We start from the raw sequence: 23159 nt of genomic DNA on the forward strand, positions 1-23159 counted from the left end.
TTGAAGTCCAAACACACAAATATCCCTTGGAGAGCAGGAAGGAGCTGGGGCAAGGCACTCCTCACCCTGCCCCCAAAAATACTGAATTATTAACCTAGGAAATTATTTCCTGCTATCTAGAAAACACACCTTTAAATGTAGATACCTATAAACAAGTGTAAGGAACCTGGTACCCTTACCTGGAGCTAGATTTACAAAGAAAATATAATTGAGAGGGTATCTGTGTATATCACCCTTCTCAGACAAAATTTTGTAGACTGCCATTTCTTGATACTCAGCTTTCTTTTGTTTTATGTGGTAGGAGATAATTATTTGGCTGTCAATGCCTAATTAAAATACTACATTTACACACACACACATACAAGCTGTACCAGCCCTAATATGGCAATCAATAAAAAAATTGCATTGTCTGCCATGGATTAGCACTGAGAAGGAAGATAGGCACATAAAAGAATGCTTGAGTCACGAAATAAAATGTCAAGAGTTAAAAGGCTATCCTGAATATTGTGAGATGCCTCAAAGGCCAAAAACATAGCAAACAAGAGGTACTGGTTTGAATACAGCCAGTGCTGGTTGTGAATGAAAGCATTTACTATCTGTTGGCTGCTTGTGAACTGAGTGGCGGTCTCAGACTAGTTTCAAGTGGAGCTATGTCCTTGATAACAAAAAGCACCAGCACAAGCTGCCAGACTTAGCAGAGGTGCGTTGAAAAGGCAGTCCTTCGAAAGCAAAGGTATGACACATTGGGAAGACTGCACATTTGCTGTCCTTGCTTAGCTGTCCTGTGCATGAAGGTGTGCATTCAAGCCCTGATTCAGGAAAGCATTTAGACCTTTGCTTAAGTCTGTCACCCTCCCAGGCCAATGCTTATGTGCTGTCTTGAGTTGAAATGTTTTCTCGAATCAGGGCCGAAAAGAGGTCTTCAGTGTCTAAGGTTGTCAATTCCAGTCTAGTAATTTAAACATTTTTAAAAGCTAAAATCCTAGATTTATAGGTAAATATCTACATATCTGTATAAATATCACATACAATTACAATTAACTTAAATGAATTCTACTCTGCTTTTATGTCCAAATCTATGGTTGAAATGAGAATTTTAACATTCTGAGAACAGCAATATATCCAATTCTTTCTCTCCCCATCCCCAAACTATTGTTTTAAATCTGCATTAAAGTATTAAACTTCCTTATGTAGAATCTTCAACATTTTGCACTGGCCATCTTGCAAGCCAGCACAATGGAGATGCGAGAGGGGAAAAAAGCTGCAAATATTTAAAATGCAAGCTGATATCAATCCAAAAAGAAATTTTGAATTTTTAAAAGTTGCAGGTTTTACTCAAAAATGGCCCTATCTGCATTCAAAGAAACAGTCAGTCCCTGATCCTGTAATAAGTTCCAAGTGGGTACAGCATTTATATTTCTTAGGTAGGTTTTTTCACAAAATTAGTTCTTCTTTGAGTGATTGCTCATGTGTATTCCACAATAGGTGTGTGTGCTTGCCACATGCACCGGTACCGGACATTTTTCCCCTAGCAGTACCCATGGGGGGAGCACCCCCCGTGACCCCTGGAGTGGTGCCTGCCTGGCGCGGTATAAGGGGAACTGCGTGCTCCCCCCACCCTCAGTTCCTTCTTGCCGCCAGTGAAGGTGCATCGGAACTGCTCTGCTTCAGCTTTGCTGTAGCTAGTTCCCAGAACTGTTCGTTAGTTAGCTGTAGAGCCACACAACTTAAACCCTGGGGCGTGGGGCATGCCCCGGCCCGGGCTCACTGACTAACTAAACTAACTAAACAGCTAACTAACTACAGATACTAACACTGAATAAACGAACAGTTCTGGGGACGAGCTACAGCAAAGCTGAAGCAGAGCAATTCCGACGCACCTTCACTGACAGCAAGAAGGAACTGAGAGTGGGGGGAGCGCGCAGCTCCCCTTATACCGCGCCAGGCTGGTGCCATTCCAGGGGTCGCAGGGGGGAGGCTCCCCCCTTACGGGTACTGCTAGGGGAAAAACTTCCGGCACCGGTGCACTTGGCGAGCACGCACACCTATTGTGGAATAGACATGAGCAACACATCTCGAAGAACATCAGTTATGGAAAAGGTAACTGTCTTATACATTTTCCAGAAACTCAGAATGAAATGACCTAATCAATGAGGTTTCCTAATTTCACTTTGAATTTAATGACATGCCTCTAAGGGAGCGTCTACGCTGCAATCGAAGAAGTGATTGCAGCTCAAGCAGGCATACCCAGGCTCACTTTCATCTAGCTAGCTTGGCTAAAAATAGCAATGACGGTGGAGCAGCATGGGCTGTACAAGCCTGCCCACAAGCTGGTATGAGCTCGCTTTGGTAGCCTGCATGGGGGTCCATGCTGCTATGTCTTCACTGCTATTTTGAGAGTTGTGCTAACTAGATTAAAGCTAGCACGGGTATGCCGTGCTGCATTCATGCTCCCAGTTATGGTGTAGACAAACCCCCTGCAATATATAAACCATCATATATTTCAGGATATAAATCCCGGTAAGCTTCTCTGCGTTCTAATGTCCTATTTTCACAGTAATTGATGGTCGCCTCCCTTCCACTTTGCTATATTTCAGCAGAAAGGTAATTGTAGTGTGGTGTTTCAATCTTGCTCATTTTTATTTAGGTTTAAAGCACTGCTATCTAGCAAACCCTCAGCTGAGAATACTTGTATTGAGATCAGCTATGTGAAGTACCCCATATTTCAGGTAAAGTCTGTGCCCACATACTATCTGAATGGAATGTGTGTCATCAACAGTTGTATGTACCCTGTACAAATTAATGCAATTACGTTTAGTAAATGAGTCATATCACACCTTAGAGTAGTGGTTTCATAAGCAAAGGCCTCAACTCCCTTTATATAGTAACCTGCATTATCGTGCTGATTGCAGTCAAATAACATGTGAGTGACTAGATTTAACTGTGTGTATTTCACAGACAGAGCAGTGCATTTCAGTGGAACATTTGCATAGACTTTTGAGTTCTTTTTTCTCATGTTTGATATTCCTGCATTTGCACACACAAGGATGGGAGGATGTAGAGGCCTTTCTTTTCCTAGCAATATTTGTTTACTCAAATTTTGTAATACCTTCTGTGAAAATGTGGAGCCAAACTAGTACCTGTCTCACATATTAGGCTAGATGCAGTGTATTCAAGACCTTGCATGCCTAAGAAAAGTTTATTTTAACCAGAGCAATGACAGTTCCATTTACTGACTGTTAGAGCTGCAGATATTTTTCAGTGTCACTTACAGCTGCCTGCAATAACATTTAAACTTAATCTAAGTTTCCTGAGGAGAAATATTATTTGGCCCATGTTACAATGCAAACACAAACCTTCTCACCAACCATACTTGCCTACAGAAGTATGTGAAGGAGGGGGTGTGGTTTCCCAGAAAGGGAAGAAATCAGGGAACAGCCACTATATGTGGCATGTTCTCCTGAATAAGTGGTGTAAAAACGGTATCAGAAAATGAATGAGCCGGGATCAGCTTGTCCTATGAGCTACCTGAACCTCTTTGGAGAGTCACAGCACTGTGGCTAATAGGGATTGGGAGAGAAGCCTTGCTACCTGTGAAGAGATGCCTAGAACTGTGCAGAGACCGAGAAGATATCCATGTATGACACCTGCAGGTTTTTGACCAGTTTGACTGACAAATCCGTAGCCCTGCACATTGTTTGGTAGCCTAACACACCTTCCCCCACCACACCATTCCCATGGTGCAAAGTTAAAAATGGTGCTCGTGAGTGGCTTTTCCAAAGTGGCTTATTTTTCAGAGTAACCTCTTCACTTGCGTGTGTTTTACTCAAGCGGGAATGATATGGTTCTGTGAGCCTCATCATGTTACACGAATGACAATGACGGCTGAAGCAAAGGGAGGCAGGACAGTGAAAGGCAGACATATATAGTGAACATGTGTTGTCTGGGATTGCTTTCCATAAGCAAACAGTCTCTTTGTTTTGTTTCAGCTGGTTATGCGGTATCTTTACTATGGCGGTGCAGAATCACTCCTGATTAAGAATAATGAAATAATGGAAGTAAGAAGTATTTTACTCCATTCTGATGGGAGTTACAATAAGTGATCTCTCCAGTGTTCACATAGCTGCACATGGAAATGGTCTCCATCATGTGTTGGCAAACAGCAAATAACTCTTCACCGGATCGTTTAGTTTTCCCCATGTCTACCATGGCATCTGTCTGCACTTTTTGAGGAAAGGAATCAAAACCTGCTTTCATTTCTTCCTCCAGTCTCAGACTGTCTCTCCACCACTTCTTCCTGCTTCCCTGAGTTCAGAGTTGATCCTCACTGAGGTGCCACCATTGTGAATACCAAGCTTGCAGTCTCCACCCCCAATCCCCAATTTATTTAACGTAAATAAAAGTAGGTTTTATTAGACATAGGACAGAAAAGAGAGAGAAAAACCCCAAAGCAAAAGATAATTTGAACTAAAATGTCTGGACAGACACTCTGAGAAGCTCTTCTAGTAGAGCAAAAAAGCTTCTGTTACAAAATATGGAAATCTTTTCCTCAGCATGGTACAACAACCTCATTCTCTTAGTCTTAATAGCATGTTTCTTGCCGCTAAATCAGTCTATTCCCCTTTCCAAGCTGTGTCTCTGGAGTTGTTAGCTAGGAGTCAGATGCCCAGAAAAGTAGAATAATCTCATGTGTAGTTCCTCATTCAGGAAGATATGAAAGCATATGCCTAACTTTAAGCATGTGAGTAGTTCCATTGAAGTCAAAGTTCAGCTTCAAGTAGCCAGATGCTTAACTGTGTTGCTGAATTGGGACCTTAAACTGCCTCCTGAGGTGGAAGGAAGGGGGAATATTTTTTTATTCCAAAAGCTTATCCTCCTGTCCAAGGAGTCCAGTTACACTTTGTCATCTTCCCCCTCCACCTGCCCTCCCCCACAAAAAATATTGAATCTGACTCAACCTCTCTCCAGCCAAATGTGCATAACCTGTATGGATTTTAAGTGATCTCCTTCCAAAATTCTGTGCATTGTTATTATCAGCCATTGTTCAACCAAGTGGCTCTCAATAAAACACAAGCTAAGGCATGTTTGGGCAACTTCCTCACCAGTCTGAGCTGGAAGCTTTCATATCCACAGCTTTCAGGTTATATCAGGTAAAACTAATATAGGACACTAAATATTAAAATCACTGATATTTATACAGCTGGTAAAAATCATAGTGCACAGACTATATAGTATCAGAGGGGTAGAGGGGTTATATAGAATCTGCCACTATGTTATTGTGCAGTGTGAGACACGCAAGCAAGGTGTTTTGACAGAGATAGTGCTACCAGAAACTGGCAGCAATTGGGTATGATTGGCCAATGAGAGTCTATTTTGGTTGGTATGGTAATGCTTACAATAATCCTGCTGAGGAAGTTTTGGAGGGGGGAGTATTTGTATAAGTAGACAAAACTGGAATTAATCCTCTCCAGTTCAGTGGCACAGTTTTAACTAAGCTCAGTTGAGTTAACTTCCTTTCTCTTACTAAAACCAGCTGTTATTTTTCAAATTCATTCCCACAACTTTGCGAAGAGGCCGATAAACCCTAACCCTTCCTACAAAAAGTATTCTCAAACTAGATAGGACAACAGCTTTATAGATATAGATCTATACACATAATCAGCTAGGTAACAACCCATACCTCTTTCTGAATCGAGACTGTATATATATAGACCTCCCCAACAGTTGACTGGATGGGGAAAGAGAACGGCCTATTTGGCCTTATATGGGTGTCCAAGCCCGGCACATGGCCCCCTCTGAGGGCTTTCCCATGGGCTTTACTGTCAAATATGGCAGCTGTGTTGGACAAAACAGGGGGTTGAGCAGCCTTGTAAAGACTAAGCAGCTGCCTAAGAGAAGGCTCCTAATCCCTCAGGATTCCCTTTGTTTCCCGTGGTTTAAGAGCCTTTGTAGACTACAGGTCTGACTCCTTGAGCCACGGTGGCAGCTGGAGCCTGGATACGGCCCTAGTTTTCTAAAGTTATGTTTAGTAACTTGCTTTATTATAAATGTGGTAACAAGAAGCACAGGAAATACTGAAATCTTTGCTGCAATTCATAATTGGGGCCATCTGGCTGCTGTCACATCAGCGCTGCAGATTTTCCAGATTTTGAATTTATTTAGGGGATTATTTAGGGGAGCTGGAGGTGAGTGGATGGACAGGGCCAGAACAACTTTCTAACAGTTTTTTCCTAACAGCCCTGGCTTGCAGTGTGAGGGCACTGTTGGGTTCCACTGAGCAGCACTTTGTCAGGTATTCCCAGTGATAAGTGTTATATAAATGCCTAAAGATAGAGCTCCCAGCTCAACCTGATATATGTGTATTGATAGGAGCAAACTGCGTAGCGCTGAAGAACCCCTGCTTACCTTCCAGAAAAGGGATTGGGTAGAGCTCTGCCTGCACTACCTTTTTCCACCAGCTGAGATAAGAGGTTTGAACCCACCTGGTTTCATAGATTTTAAGGCCAGAAGGGACTATTGCAATTGTCTAATCTGATCATCTGCAAAACGTATGCCATAGGTTTTCACCCTGTAATTCCTGCATCAAGCCCATAACTTCTGTTTGTGCTATTGCAAAAAACCGGGTTGAACTCTGGCTGTTTGTTTCTAACGTGTAGCTGGGCAGATTCTTCAGTCACATTTGTGGAAGGGCTGTAGGTTCTGATGGTTATGCTGCTTCTTCGATATTGCCCAGAGATCAGGGAAACTTGTACACTTCTGTCCCCCCACCCCCAAAATGGCAGCATCTGGATCTGAATGTTCTGTTTTCCACTCATCACTTACTAACAGCTGCTCATCATAGTTTAAGCTGTTATGTTGCTTCCCTTTGTAACACTGAAAAGGGTAAAATCAGCAAAAGAACCTTCTTATTATGGCAGTTTAATGACTGATAATTAAATTAAATTAAACTTAATTAATTATAAGTTTGTGTATAAATTAATAAAATAGCAAGGAAATGATACTGTGTAATACTGTCCTAACACTTTTTTTATCTGCTGTTTAGCTTCTCTCTGCTGCTAAATTTTTCCAGCTTGAAGCTTTGCAACGACACTGTGAGATCATCTGTGCAAAAAGTATAAACACAGAAAACTGTGTGGATATTTATAACCATGCCAAGGTAAAACAATTGTACGTGTGTGCATGCATGTCTGTCTACCCCGACTGTGTGAAGTTCATCGCCAGGTGATAGGCAGTGATAAATGTATCACATGCTTGTGCAATTTGTCACATATCTATGACCTCATCATCTGTCCCTATAGGCCATCTCTCTGGGATTTATTGTAACATTCCACATCCCTAAGCCATTTCAAACAGTTGCCTTTTTAAAAAAAGTAAACTTGCCTTCCTTCCTCTTGCAAATGGGGATATTCCCATTAACATTACCCTCACTGGAGGCTCAGGATGAGTGGTACTCGGCCTTAGTAGCTGACAGCTTTTCTGTATCTAAAAATGACATATTGTCAAAGTCTAATGTCTTACAACCCTGCAGGGATAGTAATGAGACTTTTATACCATTGGAGAGGAAAAATGCCCAGCTTCCCAGTTGAATCCAGTATTCCATAATCCTCCCAGTGGTCCTGAATTACAGGATATTAAAGCATGACATTTTTAGACTTAGAAAAACTACTTTAGGTGTTTTACATTTTTTAGTTTTATTTTTTCCTCTCTTTTGGAGAATTGTATAGTGGAACTCACATTAACTAAGGCTTGGCAGGTGGAGGGATACAAAAATAGTCCCAATAAAAATATGTTACAAGCATTCCTAAAATTATTTTTCTGTAACATGTGGCATGTACAAAAGATCTAATGGTGTGGTGTGACCTAGGGATTTGATCAGCACTCATTTGAGGTGATCCACAGGCCATTCCAACTCCTGCTGAGCAAATCTTTATTTCTCACAGTCATGTATTCCCTATATATAATGCTATGCATTTGGTGTCCATAGGTATGCCATCAACTTTTGAAACAGGAAAACATTTCATTCCTGAAAACGAGTTATATATGAAGTGTATCTAGAGGCCTGTCTTTTGTGATAGAAACAAATGAAGGAACAGAATAATCCTCCACCTTGAAAGGCACCTGATTTATTTCCCAGCTTGTGAGACAACTTCTGGATTTAGCATGGGTTTTTAATTCTAGATAAAAAGAATCATTTCAATTTTGATTTCAGCTCTTAGGCCTTTTCTTTGAAAAGTGAGATAAACTACACTGGATTTTTTGTCTCTGTAGGCCCCAATTCAGCAGTTCACTTAAGCACGTGAGTAACCCCATTGAAGGCAATATTAGGCACATGCTGAATCTGGGCCCTAGTTCACTTCTGTGGCCCAGATCCAGCAAGTGCTTAATGCATGGAGTTGTCACTGAATTCTGCCAGTGGAAGGTGTGTCTATATGGCAGACTTATGAGACTAAGACCCTTCACTTCAAACTTGATGGTCTGTAAATTGTTAAATTGTTCACGTTTCAATATTCAGTTCTTCTCACCCTGCTCAGAATGCAGGTTTTACAAGCAGCCTCCATTTCTTGTCTTCTGCTGGCATAGAGTGTCCCCAGATCACAGGTGCATTAGTTAACTCTGTGGCATGGGATAGTGTTATATTCTGAATATTCAGTTCATTTAGATGGTTGCTGAGGACTTTACAATCACAGGAATGGAAAGGACCTTAGGAAGAAATGGTCATTTGATTAGCTTAGCTTTCAAGTTTTCATTTTTACTCCAGGTTTACTCTTTACTGTGTGCTCTCTCCAGAGAAAGCCATGTGATTTGGCAAATTGCATTGGTGACACTGGTTGATTAGTTTCTGCAAGGTACCAGTCATGCTTTCCGTGCATACCCCAAACTTTCAGTGAGGTCAATAGGAGTTTTGAGAGTACACATAATAATACTCAGCACTTCCCCAACATGCTGGCTGGGGATCAGATTAATAATAAGAAAGAAAAGAGAAATATATTATTTCCTCACTGCAATGTACTGTATATTGAAATAGTGAGTAAAGAGAATGGAAGGAGGAGTAAAGAAGAATGGAGTGAAATCTTAAGAGAACAGTAAATCCACCAAAGAAAATTAATCCAGTCTCTGATCCAGATCTTCAGATGGTGTAAATTAACACAACTCCCTGACTTCAATGAAGCTACTTCATTTTACACCAGCTAAGCATCTGACCTTCCAAATCTAAAATAATGCTCTCCTTTAGAAAGCTCCTAACCTGCCCTGAACTGTCCCATTTTTTGTAGTCAACATTTGTGTCATCCACAGATTATGTTAATTTAGTGGTGGGCCTGTACTATGGACTCTACTTTCTAGACTCTGCAAACAGAGTAAAGATCCCGAGGCTGAAGATAGGAAAAGCCATCTACAGTTCTGCGTTGCGTAGGCCTCCCGGCAGCTCCCTCCACTAGCAAGTCCAAAGCTTTCCATTTGTTCTCAGAGCTCAAACACACCAGGAGTTTGCCCAGGCTGGTGGATCCATGGAGCACTTTTCTGTGTGCTTTGCAGAACACGCTCAGGGCCTAGTCCTTGACTGGAGTGCTCAGAGCTACTACTTGCATAAACTCAGGATCAGGCCATTTGCTCACTACTTCGTATGAGGCAACTGCTACTTCCTGTGCTCTAGTGAATCACTTAGCGCTTGCTTACTCGCAAGCAAGATGGGATACATTGAGTGTAAAGGAATGCAGTGGTCCCAAAAACAACATACTTCACATGCAGCCATTTTCCAACTGGAGGTATTTCACCCCAGGCCTAGAGTACATGTCTTTAAGCAGTTACTTTGGATGGTGGTGCCGGTCAGGTGTATCATGCTTGGCAGGAATGCTGGGAGACAGTGTTGCTAGACCTGGCCTCCAGTAGATCTCCCCAAATCTGCTGGTTTTGGTGGTGGAAACTTTGAGGCCAAATCCTGGCCCCAATGACATGCATGACAAAAATCCCATTGATTTGTATGGGGCCTGAATTTCATCCTTGGAATTTTGCCTCCAAGGTGACCTTAATTTATTGACATAGTCTTAAGTCTGGAATTTGTCATTTGAAGCAAACAATGTGAAGTTTTTGGGTGTCAATGTTCCCGTCTGAAAAACATAGCTAGTATAATTTGTGTGCAGTTTGTAATCTTTACTTCTCATGAACAGTATTTATTGACCCATACCTATCAGAGTGGTTACCTTTCTTTAATCCCCACTTTTTGTAGTTTCTCGGAGTCACAGAACTGTCCTCCTATTGTGAAGGCTACTTTCTAAAAAATATGATGGTCCTCATTGAAAATGAAGCTTTCAAACAGCTGTTGTATGACAAGAATGGAGACACGTCTGGTCAGAATGTACTACAAGACTTACAGAGGACGTTGGCGACACGGATTCAGTCAATTCATTTGTCTTCTTCAAAGGGCTCCGTTGTATAAAGTTGAGGAAGGAGATCGCGCTCAGAAAAGACACTGCGAGTTAAGGCTCCTGTTGCAGTTGCTTAAATTAACATACAAAATTCTACTTCACATTGGAATATTTTTTGTTGTTGTTGGCCAAAGGTGCTGCTTTTAGGCTGCAGCCTCACTTAGATGAGGGAATACTGAACATATGGCTCCTACCCATTTTTGAGAAACAAGGATCTAGCACTATTCTGTGAATTACTGTTATGTTCAGTTCCGAACGCAAAAGTGTGGTCTTGGAGCTAATGCCAACAAAAGCCAGAACTCACCAATGAACAGCAGAAGCCTCTGCCTGAACAAAGATGCCATGGACCACTTAAACTGACAAAAGGATTATTTAAGGTTATTTTGCTCCACCGTGTTATACATTTAAGAACTGTACTGTACCTATCCCAGATTCCATTCTACTGTGCATTTAAGAAACGTAAGATTTGTTAGTTGCTGTTTCATAAGGGTCAACTGCATTAGAGAGTTGGTAAGTCTGTTATAAATGAGGAAATATATTGGCAAATTTTTAGGGGTGGGAACTTTTTAAAATTGTTCATAACAAATGGGGTGGCCTTGTAGTTTAAAATCTATTTCTTAAGCTTAAAAATTCATTTTTGACAGACTTGAGTTTGCGAATCTATGTAACATGTTTTGTTTTTTAAAGGCACACTGTGTAAATACTGTATACATTGAGCAGGTTTTGCTTGTATTCTTTCCTAAGGTGGTATAATCTTGCCTAAATGGTTATGGTTACACCAAAGAGGTACATTACCAAGACAATATCTATTACAGTAATTGGGGAATAAAAATCTGCATGCTAATTGTGATTTGGGGTTAAAAACAATAACAAACTCAACATGCATTTGCATGGTAACTGTACCTGTGAAATGTTATGTTTGTGCTTTGTTTTGCCAAGACTGCTTGTCAAACTCCATTTGTGAAATTAGCATATTTACTTTTTTTTCTTGGTGCAAATGGTTCCCACAGAGACTTGTTGGAAGATGCTGATATCTGTTTGTTACATGGAAGAGTTAATATCAGCCTTTATTCTAGTAACGTGTCAATATTTCGCTACTGGCCAGAGATAGTGTCTAAGGTAGACTTTTTAAAATTATTATTAAATATGTACTATAGAATAATTTCTTACTGTATCTTCGGAATGTATAGGTTATCTACAATGGAGGTGTGCAATGTCAGGGCTCAATTTATTTTGCAGCATACTGTTAGCAAGAGAGATCTGTTAAGTGCCACAATTTTCCTGACATCTTGTATTTGATGATACCTTTCATGAATCGGTTGATTTAAAACATAGGGAAGAACTCAGTAAAGAGAAGGAGAAAGGCGCTACCTTTTCAGTGGCAAAATTACATGTATTTCTTTTCTAGCATGCTTTTTGAAACTGGGCCCGGTTCACAGATTTTTAGAAGCTTTAATTTGACAGTGCATGGTAACTTCTTGGTCTTTTGTTAGAATATTTATGTCCGGTGCTATTCCATGTTTATAGCTTTTGGAATGCTCAGAAAACACAGTCTTTGCATTAGTTATCACCATGATAGGAAACTGTTTTATTGTTCTGATCTGTAAATCCTCCTGTATGCTTGATCATTTTAAAGTCTATACAATATCTGCAACAAATTACAAAATTGTCTCAACTACCATTAATGTCTCAGAGACACAGCATGTCAGCCTAACAATGAATTATCAGACAGTTTGTTTCTGCATATGATATGCCATATAAGATGTTGTCTAGAACATTTAGCTACTGGCGACTTACTTTTCTGTGAATGTTGCAATGCTAGAGAAGCAAGAACCTGATAAATGCAATTGCAACTCTTGGGGGTGCTTATATTATAGTTTGGTGTGCTTCCTCACTCACTGAAACCCATTATTCCATATTGGTAACAATCTACATATAAAAACAAATCTCACCCAGCAACTTAATGTTAACTTCTCTGAATATAAAATTATAATGCTCCAGATTTTCACCCGGTAATCAAGTAGGCCAAATTTTACCCTCAGGTTCCCACAGAGCTCCCACTAAAGTCATCAGACATTGCAGACTTGTATCCACCAGAAGAATTCTTCTCAGTGGGAAATAAAAACACAGGTATAAATTCAGCGAGGCAATTTGGTGTCTAACAGGATGATAACCACTGCTTATGTAGTAATGACTTCAGGGCATACATTAATAGCAGTCCAGGGCATTGGTAATGGGATATAGAGCCCTATACCCCTGGGTTACTCATTGGAATGTTGATGTTGACTGATGTCACCAGCACAGAAATCCACCGCAATAGGTGTAACTTTCTTTGGCAGTGTCGGCAAAAAAAATCAAAGACTGGATGAGGAAGGGAGTCTTCTCTCCCGTCTCACCCTGAGAACTGGCTCCTCTAGGTTAGGACTGAGATGAATAAGATGGGCTGTGTTGGTAATCTTGAAGTGTCACTGACTTTGTGGTATCTGTTCTGCTGCTAAACAGAGGACTTCACTTGCTCTATCTGTAGTACATCTTTCATGAGCATACATTCACTAGAAGTATTCTGTTAGGAACAAAGGGACAAATTCTCCCTTCACTCTGTACACAGGGCTTACCATAGACTAAATGAGAATTGTGTGAGCATGCAAGGCAAAATTAGACCCAAAACTAGTCGCACCGAAGCATACCTGCCTCTAAACAAACGCATTCCCTTTGCTTTTTCAGGGGCTCATTAATCTGGAACACTGAGCATGATCTAATGCTTGGTGTTCCAGTGCATAAGCCTTCAGATTTAACTGACTGCTACCATGGGATTTGCTTTGCTGGTCTCAACTAAACATGAACAGGAGAACAAGATTATAGAAGTCTATGGGATCAAAAATGCTCCTGAAAGAGGATTCTGGCTATTGATGGATGTAGCAGTGTCTATTGTTATTAAAGCTATTGTTAATGGATACATTAGAGTACATTGGACGATTATTGGTTTGCATACACTGGTGGAAAGGCTCCTGGGAGGGCTTATTAGGGCAGCAAAAACTGCATGGTTTCCATCACGGAGTTTCCTCAATGTCCTTCAATTGGAGGCAGAGTTCCCAGACTCAAATGAGCAGGGGGTACAGACCTGGGGTCCCATTGAGCTCCACAATGCACAGATTCTGGAGTCCCTCTGAGTGCCTGAGCCGCATCCAACCGGACCAGAACTGCTATCATTCCATTTCAGTAGAAGCTTCTGTGGTGAATTTCATCCAAAAAATACTTAGAATGTGACTATGATGCCTATAAGACAGCATATCCATACAGCAATCGTTATTGTAGTGGTACATATCAGCATCCTGTAGAAAGTGCTGTTATTTCATCCATTTTGGGGGAAGAATTCCCTCAATCCTCCCCACCCAAGGAATTTCAGATGGTTGGGTGAACTGGAAATTCTTCTTAAAACCCTTAGAAAAAGTGTATACATTTTTCAATCATAACTCGCACTCCCGCTTCCCTCTGCACAACCATCTAGGGCTTTATTTTCCCATCTAGGTTTCTATAAAGTCTCCCATCACTGTGGTATCGGGGCATCTACAGGCACTTTGACCTTTCTCTGTTGCAAGTCCTGCCTTCTCCTTCTCTAGAAGAGACCCAATCCTCTTAGCTCCCTTAATTGCCCCACAGTCCCCAGAACACACCCACCTTGCCTAATCTGTTGCCAGCTCCCGCACTCTCCCTCCCTGTTCTAGAACCAGGCTGGTTCCCTCCCTGACCCTGGCAGATATTATCTCAACTAACCCAGCTCTCCCCTATGGTTCATTGCCCCCTAGTCAGCTTGAGAACTGGCAGAGGAGGTGGGCTGGGTGGAAACATATGATAGGAAAGTTTTGGGGCATCAGGGAGCAAGGTTAGTACTCTTTTCAGGGAAAACTCCAGAACCACCTCCCCATTACTTAAATCCTCCCTGTTCCACAGATTGGAGATCATTCCTCACCCTTCCCATCTTTTAGAAACAGATGGCTTCCAAATGTTTTCTACTCTAGAAAATGGCCAGTTTCCTAAGGGAGCCTTTCTCCAGGCTAAAACTTTGCATGCGAGTTCTTGGCTCACAAGTGAATTGATTGTGAAAAGTATATAAATGTATATATTCCAAGTGGTGCATGTGGAATTAGTGTAAAGCTTCCCACTGGCACTATCAGTAGCTGCTCTGCTAAGTTTCCACCTGCCACTTTGTAAACTGACACGGTTCATGTGGAAGATCCACTGATCGTTGGCTTCATACCAAAAATTGTACTAGTCCCTTTTGGATGCATTACAGTGTGTGGTGTGATAGGGAGTTTTTCTGGAACCTCCAGTTCTGTGCCAAAATGTACTGTGGTTTGATGTTTGAAGATTTTTTTTTCCCAGTGATTTCAGCTCCCACTGAAATGAGCTACATTTCAATGGTGCAGTAGTGAGAGAGAGAGAGCTGGCCTTTTCTTCAAAAACAAAAACCAAATTAAGGGCCCACAGTCCTGCACACAATACCAAGTGAAATCATTGGGACCTTTTTGTCGGTGTGTTACTGACATATGTACAGCTGTCATTAAAGTGAATGCATTTAAATTTATATACAATATTGAGATTCAAGGTTTGGCTCAAGCCATTTCCCTATATTATTGACCACAGGCCAAATGCTGAGGTGTGCATAGTACCTGCAGCTTCCATTGAAATCAATGCAAGTTGTAGATACTCAGAGTCCCTCAGGAGTCAGCTCTATGTTAATAATAATATTTACATAGGACCAGATCCTGAAGTCCATATGCATCAAAGTTGGCACTGAAATAAGTTGGTGTTCTGCATGAATAAGGGTGGAGTAAAAACTGAATAAGAACTTTGGGATATGGCCTATGGTGTCTTTCATCTGAGAATCTCAAAATGTTTTACAAACATTACCGGCCTGATATTGCTGCTCTTACTCCTGCTTAATACCTTATCCCATAAATAGTCCCACTGAAATTAATAGGACGAAGGATGGAGTGTGGTATTAAGCAAGGAGAGGGAGGGTGTCTGCATCTAGCCTTTAATAAAAATCACAGTGTCTCTGTGAGAGAGATAGTTATTATATCCATCTAACATACTGGTAACTCAAGACATAAGCAGGTTAAGCGATTTGCCCAACTCAGTGTGAAATCTAGAGTATTGCCCTGCTGATATCGGCTATTGTAACCATTCGTGGGGAGCTGTATTCTCATTTCTAATATGCATGCACTCCTCCCATTGACTGGATAGTTGAGCTCTAGCAAATGTTAACTTTTCTATATCAGTATAAATGTCTGCATTGCATCTGAGAGAGTGAATTTGTCTGAACACCTTTGGCTGGTGGCTGACCTTGGCCATTCAACTTCCCATTGTTTCTGCTGCTGTGTTTTCATTAAAACTTCGATTACCTTTTCCACTCACTGCGGTTATAGATGATTTTTTCTTATCACATTTCTGAAGCAAACAAAGAAAACAATCTGATATATCAAAGCAGAAACAATTCATGTTTAAAAATAAGGCAAGTTAGAAAACAGGAACACTCAGCCATACAAGGATGTGACCTTTATAAAACAGTCACATTAGAAAACAGCTCATTTTTTAAATGGTCAACTTCAACAAGATATCATGAGGGCCACAGCCATAACACCTCAGCCATGCAGGCAGGGATGGCTTAGTGATCTAAGATTCAAATTAACTAGAGTCCTTCATGCCACATAATCAAATCCCAGCATTGACTGACCCTTTCATCACCCTATGGTGGATAAATTCAATACCATCTAGTTTACTGTTGGGGGGGAAGAGGTATCATTCAGGTGAGACCTTATAAAGTCTGATCCTGTCTGCTCTACATGACCTTTAAACAGCACATACATAGCGCTCCAAGTGCAGGGATTTGCCCTATTATCCTTAATTGAAAGTTCCCCTTTCCCCTGTTCTTGTGCAGTGAGCTGTGTGCCAGTTGGATGCTGCCCCATGCCCCAGTGGTGGCTGGGTTTCAATAGTGCAGTAGGGCTCTAAATCATGAAGCGCTTTGAGAGTCTTCAGAATGAACAGTGCTACATAAAAGTAAAATAATTCATCATATCAGAGAGCCCAAGCTAAGTACAGTCAAGGCTGGCTAGACCTTCAGTAAAACATATGCTTCAGAAGGCAGTGCTGGGGTGGGTCAGAAAGTGGCTTTTCCCCTCTTGAGTCCCTGAACCAATGCCCTAGCCTGGTGTTTGGGAGCACTGTGCTATGGGTGGTGACATCTTTCAGATGAATCGGAAAGCTGAGGTCCTGACCCCCTGTGGTCATTAAAGAACTGATGGCACATTACACAAGAGTAGGTTAGATTTGTCAACCTCAGGGTCTTGGCCAAACTCCAATTTAGTAATTATATTGTGCCTACCAAAATTCCTCTTATGTATTTCAAGTAGGTATATTACTCACTTCCTGTCCTAAATTTCTGTGTACTGTTGAAGTGTGCTGTTGTAAGCACCTGCCTTTCACCCTAGCATTTGCTTGTATGTCAGTGGTAGATGAAGAAATTTGTGTGTAAGAGAGAGTTATGCATATAATAAGTCAAATTCCCACCCTATGTTGCATGGGTGCAACCACATAGCAAAGTACGATACTCTCCTAGTGCTCTTTTCAGCACTGTGTGGAGGGCCTGGCTAATGTGTTTCCTGGTACTTTTCGGACCCAAGGTGATGTAGTTGGGACCCTCCATACTGTGTCCTGCATCACACAATAGAGAGGTCTGGATCCTGCTAGTTTTAGAGCAGCATTATGGTGTTCTGAAAAGAGTTCCCCCAGCCTCTTTGCACTAATGAGATGGCTACTGGACTGTCCTTCAGTCCAGCTCATCTGCAAGCCTTCCCCTTGTAATATTGCCTGCACAGAATGAGTCTACTCAGAGCAAGATCTTGACTCTGTAAAGCATTTTAGGACCCTCTGGGACAAAAGATGCTTTATAAAATGAGATATTCTGTATCTGAACAGTTCATGTTCTGCGTCTTCTGTTTTTTACATGTGAAATGTTTTTGTTTTATTTGTGTGTGTGTGTGTGTGTGTGTGTGTGTGTGAGTGTGAGAGAGAGAGAGAGAGAGAGAGTATATACATTTATTCTATATCTTATGAGATGTGAAATCATGTCTGTAATGAGGTCTCTTGTTAATGTCCGTCAGCCTTCCCTGATGCTAAGGGTTCGGCAGTATGCATTAGTGAATTGAATAGCTAAACCTCCACTTGCCCAAAAGGGTTTACCTTTGTACATAGGTTAGCATTTTTTAATGTTTGATATAAGATCATTGAAAGTAATTTGTAATTTAGATGAGGGGGAAATGGGCATTCTAGAAAAAAAAAAACCAATTCAAATTATAATGTGGGGCCATTCATAAAACAAACCAAAAGGTTTGGTGCAACACCCATTGAAGTCCAGTAGATGGGCCCCATTTTTAGCTCTTATTCAGACGTTAAACAATTTGCCATGAATCTGCTCTATGTGAATCTGAAGTGTAGATCATGTTGCACCTAAGCAGAAAAGTAAAACACATGTATGTAATTAGGTACCAGTGTCTATGTGCTTAAGTAGGGAAAGATACCTCCCCATCCATCTCCATCTCTGAAGACCTGTCATTGTGTTTTTCTATTTACCTCAGAAAATAGCAGATGAAAGAATCCCAACACCAATGCTTTGGTGACCCAGAAGTGCTAGCACTGTACATGAGACACGCTTGCTTGCTTCCTTCATCCTTGTCCAAGTCTATCAGTTATCTCTTTCAGATTTCAGTAAAAGTTATATTTGTAAAGTTATTAGGGAAAAATGAAAACCAGAGAGAAAGCCATGATGGAAAAAATTGCTTCCGAGAATAAAACAGAACTGTAGCATGAAGACTTCAGATTACAAAATCTGCAGCAAACCCTTCCTGCAGAAAAAAGATAGCTTTTCGCTGTCATCTTGTAAAACTAATGATGGTTTGATTACTTGTTGGAGCTTTTTTATTAGTATTATTATTATTTCTGTATCTAGCACAGGAAGCTCTTATATGCCATCTCTCAATGAGGTTTCTATGGAAAAGGGTTCTTTATTGGGAAACAAAAATCAGATAATAACAACCAGATAATACTATCCAGAGCACAAGGAAGTGATGTCCTACTTTATGCAACCATCATTTAAGTACTGGCTTTTGGTTTATATAAGTGTTCTCGTTATTTTAAAATGAACAATATAGCTGGAACATTTGTTTGCCCTTCTCATTGTCCATTTAAGCTTGTACAAACTGCAAAATAGTAAAAGCCACTGCACAGATAATAGGGGAATTGTGGATGATTTGAAGGATTAAGCAATAGTTTAGCTCAATGGGTAAAATTTTTGAAAGGGTCTGCTGATTTAGGAGCTGAAAGGCCATTTTTTAAAAGATACTTAGGAGTCTACCTCTTATTTGAAGTCATTGGGACTTAGGCACTTTTGAAAAATCTTCCCCAATATCAAAACTGTTCAGACATTAATTTTATGGAGCAAGCTGTCTACACCCGGGAAATTAAAAGTTAAGGAGAATAATCTACTTTTAACTCACGCTGTACTTAATATGAGATACCAGCCTTAATTTTAAAAGTAACCACTTTTGTCTAACTGTGTCACAACCTGAATTCTGCTTTAAAATATTATTTAATTTCCTTGTTTTCTTTTTTAAAAAAAAGTTTAAAAAGAAGGTTTTTCTTTCAGCATAATGTGTTAAGTCTGCTAGATCTTTATGTGTTCAATCATATAATGAGATCCTTAGCATGTTATCAATGCTAAAATGTCTTAGGAAAATTTCTGAAAACATGTTCACTGAGTGCACCTTAGAATATTTTAACCCCCGATCTCTGATGTTAAGTCTTTTAAAATCTCCAGTGAGATTAGGATTCATGTCTTGCCAAATGTCATTTTGTAAATCCAGTGTTAACATTGTACAAATACAAACCAGCATTTGAAACTAGCAAGGATTTTTTTTATTTAATCTGGTTAGCCAGCTCTTCTTTTCAAGTGTAAAATAATTTGCTTTTAGTTTGCGACTATGTATACAAAGCTTCTGCATGAATTGTTATAACCAAGTTAAGAAATGGGGGAAGCTGGGTTTAGAGAGAAATTTAACTACAGTAGTGCAAAAGGTACACTTATTTTAGGGCTTAAGCTAACTCCCACTCACAGCAATAGGAATCCTTCCATTGACTTCAGTGGGAGTTGGATCAGGCCTAAAGCAGTTTGTCGTAGCCTTTTTGATACCAGGGACTGGCTTGCTGCCTTCCTAAACTGCGTCATGGAGATCTCAGGGACTGGCGCCGGCCCATGGACTGGTCATTGAGAAACACTGTGCTAAAGGATATGATCTCCTCTCTCCCCATATTCAGAACTGTGGTTGGTATCAATGAGAGGCTCCCATAAGGACTGAAGGGAAAATATGCCCTGAAGGCCCAATCCTATCGTCCTTGTGCATATTGGCCCTAATTCAGCAAAGGCGCTTAATTAAGCATGTACTTAACATGTGTGACTTTAAGCATCCCTTTCCAGCAAAATACTTAAGCATTTGTTGATTTCAATGGTACTTAAGCATGTGTTTAAAATTAAAGTTAGGCATATACTTAAGAGTTTTGCTAAACAGAGATGGGATTACTCATGTACGTTAGTGCCCTGATGATTCAGGGCATTCAAACTTCCAGTGATTTCGCTGGAAGCATCACACATTTACAGGCTGCAGAATCAGGCTCAAGTATGGGTGTGAAGCATTTTTATGAATTGGACCTGCCTGAGAAAACAATGGCAATTTTAATTACAGGAGCTGACATTCCATTAACATCCGTTTAGCTAGCAGGGTTAATATGTAATATTTACTATAATTACATTTCATCTTTTTTTTTAAATTCCTCTCTTTGAGGCAGCACCTGAGTCCAGCAAGTATGAAATAATGCCAAAGAACTTTAAATACTTGCCCATATGGCCAAACCCTGCTAACTTGCCCAAACAGAAGTAGTCCCATCAAAATTAAGGAGAGCATGATTTGGCCCATGGACTGTACAAATTTACTGATGTGTGAACACAAGTCCCAATTCAGTTCAGTAACACTGATTACTTCCTGGAAAAAAACACATCCTGCCAATTCACCCTGGTTGTAAATGAATTGAAGTCAAAGGAGTTATAGCAGAGATCAATTTAGCTCGCTGGGTGCCGTCCAGAATGTAAGCAAAACTCCCAGTGAAGTCAGTAGGTGTTTTCCTTTGTAAGGACTGCATAATTGGGGCCACATAATGAACTATATTTATCAGACAGACAGACCATTCTTGTGTAAACGCTGTTGGTAGCTTTGTGTAAAGGCCAAATGAAACAAAACAAAATCAAACTTCATGGGAACACACCAGAGAATAATAAACTTGCACCTTGATAGAATAGCTTTATTTGTGTATATTGTATGTAAATTTTAAACCAGAGAATACCTGTCATTCACTGTACGTATCTGGTTACTTGGCTGGCAGTGCTGTGCACTGCTGTTTAGGAGCTTCAGGTTCTCTAGTTTTGGGTTTCCAATTTTAAAGGTTGCTGGAGACCAAGCATATTATCCTTGGGGCCAGTCAAAAATAGGAGGGATGAAGTGATAGCCACCCGCTACAAATGTGGTTAAGACTATGGATCAGGACTGAGGTTGGCTTTGGAGAAGGTTGCTTGCCCACACTCCTGGCCAGTGGATAAGTCCCTCCTTCATAGTCATGTACAGTAAAAGGGAAGTTATTGAGTTTCTGGTGGTCCACATGGGTGGAGTATACTCAAAATCCTATTTGAACCAGTCTTTAATAGGGACCTGGTGTGGTAAGAAGGAACCCATGATTTAATGTAACACAAAAAGGACCACAACAAAACAGTGTGTATATACCTATCTATCTCCTAATGTCTCTGTATTGAATGGATTTGATCATTTGTAAAAAACAAAAAAACAAACAAAAAAAAAACCTGATTGCTCATGTTGTGTTACTGCTTTGAATTTCTTTGCATGAACTCTGGCATATAATTCTATAAGGGAAAATATATATATATATATATATATATATATATATATATATATATTATAGCCTGCAAAATATTCTTCTTGGACAGCCATGTTTTGTGCAAATTGTATATTCTTGTTGTGAGCAATATTGGAATATGAACTTTTATTAGTTGTTGGCATTAAAATATGTTTTCATTGATAGTAAATTTGTCATATTATTTTTGGGTGTTATGTAACATGGGCTTTCATATTCAGGTGTGAGCACAACTACGGAAAGGGGCATTTTCAGTGCAGTGAAAATATCACCAACTTTCACTAAACAGGCCGGTATGCAAATCACATTCATTTTAATGCAAGTTACAAGCTTATTTATTCATGCCAATTAACAGGCCTATACTTTTTTAGGCTCGCTATAGCAATGCTTGACTTCATCTTTGAAAAGATCATGCTGTTAGCCCCTTTTCATAAAGATGGAACTAAAGCCCCAATCCAGAAAAGCATGTGTTTAATTTTAAGCACGAGTAGGCCCCTTAACCTCAGTGAGACCACTTGCACTGCTTAAATGCTTTGCTGGATCAGGTGCTAAAAAAAATCCAGTTTTCTCTGGCCCTTGGATAGTCAATGCTTTATTTTCAGCTTTTCGTGCAGCACGTTTTCCAGTGTAGGGGCCTGTGGAAAGTGAAATATTAATATGGCTTTATGAGAGCTACTGCAACTATCTAGTCATTTGGCACTTGACGTTTATAACTTTTAGGTGGCTTGTAAACACCATAAATAGCGATTTGCTCTATGTTTACTTCTGGGAAATGTGTTCTATTGATTTAAAATGTTTAAAGTTAATACTTTGACTGCCTTTTTTGTACATTTGTTACTTCAAAGGTTTGATTTAAATTATAACCATTGTAGTCTATTTTCAGACTTTAAATAATAGCTGACAGTTCATTATTTGAGAGGCAAAATTATTAATAAATATAGCAGATTAATATTCCAATCCTATTTTATACAGCTCCCTCCAAAGGTTTGTCAGATTGCTCTGAATACACCTGAACAGCAGGTAGAGCTCTTTTGAGTGTGTTTATGAGCCATCCCTGTTCAATAAAAATTTCACTTTTTCTAGCTTAGGAAATGGTGCTGTGAGTGTTTTTTATTTTTCCCTCTCCAGTTCAGATATTTCTCTGTATAATTCAAACACCAATAATGCTGAGATTCTCCCAGTAACAGGGTCCCAGGAATCTTATGATTCTATGGATTTTACAGCTGCAATCTACACTACAAAATTAAATCGACCTAAGTTACATCAACTTACAGCCACTGCAGTAATTAAACTGCTTTTGCATGTCCACGCTACGCTCTTTGTGTCGGCGGTGTGTATCCTCACCAGGAGCGCTTGCACCGATTTAATTGTCAGTGGGGAGCATTGTGGGATGACTTCGGGAAGGCAACAACAGTCAATACTGTATTTTGATACATATTACTGTACATCCTTCTCACTCCAGCACCACAGAAGGCTCACAATAAAAAATGGAAAATGCTCCCACAGCACTGTCTGCTTGACATATGGCTAAAGTACTGTAGTCATCCTGTCTGCCAAGTTTAAAATTTGCTGTCAAACACTTGTGTTTTATAATGTGAACTATTCCTTACCGTAACCTCATTTAAACGTTTTCCGATACTTGTAGTTCCCAGTTAACCTCTGAAACAAAAGTTTAGTGATGCAAATAGCAATGATTTC

The 23159-nt window shown here is 40.2% G+C and overlaps 1 protein-coding gene across 2 annotated transcripts in view; it reads left to right on the forward strand.

The window, feature by feature from the left end:
* Positions 1-21628, forward strand: part of BTBD11 (BTB domain containing 11) — a 269640-nt gene extending 248012 nt beyond the window's left edge. For both annotated transcript variants that reach the window (XM_038403493.2, XM_038403518.2), the window contains exons 14-17: positions 2648-2729; positions 3990-4058; positions 7043-7156; positions 10226-21628. In XM_038403493.2, the coding sequence (XP_038259421.1) occupies positions 2648-2729; positions 3990-4058; positions 7043-7156; positions 10226-10435 (475 nt within the window). In that variant the 3' untranslated portion in view covers positions 10436-21628. The remainder of the gene's footprint in view (positions 1-2647; positions 2730-3989; positions 4059-7042; positions 7157-10225) is intronic.
* The last annotated feature ends 1531 nt before the right edge of the window (positions 21629-23159 follow it).

The sequence above is a fragment of the Dermochelys coriacea genome, chromosome 1 (genome assembly GCF_009764565.3).
Source record: "Dermochelys coriacea isolate rDerCor1 chromosome 1, rDerCor1.pri.v4, whole genome shotgun sequence".
Classification (NCBI taxonomy): domain Eukaryota; kingdom Metazoa; phylum Chordata; order Testudines; family Dermochelyidae; genus Dermochelys; species Dermochelys coriacea.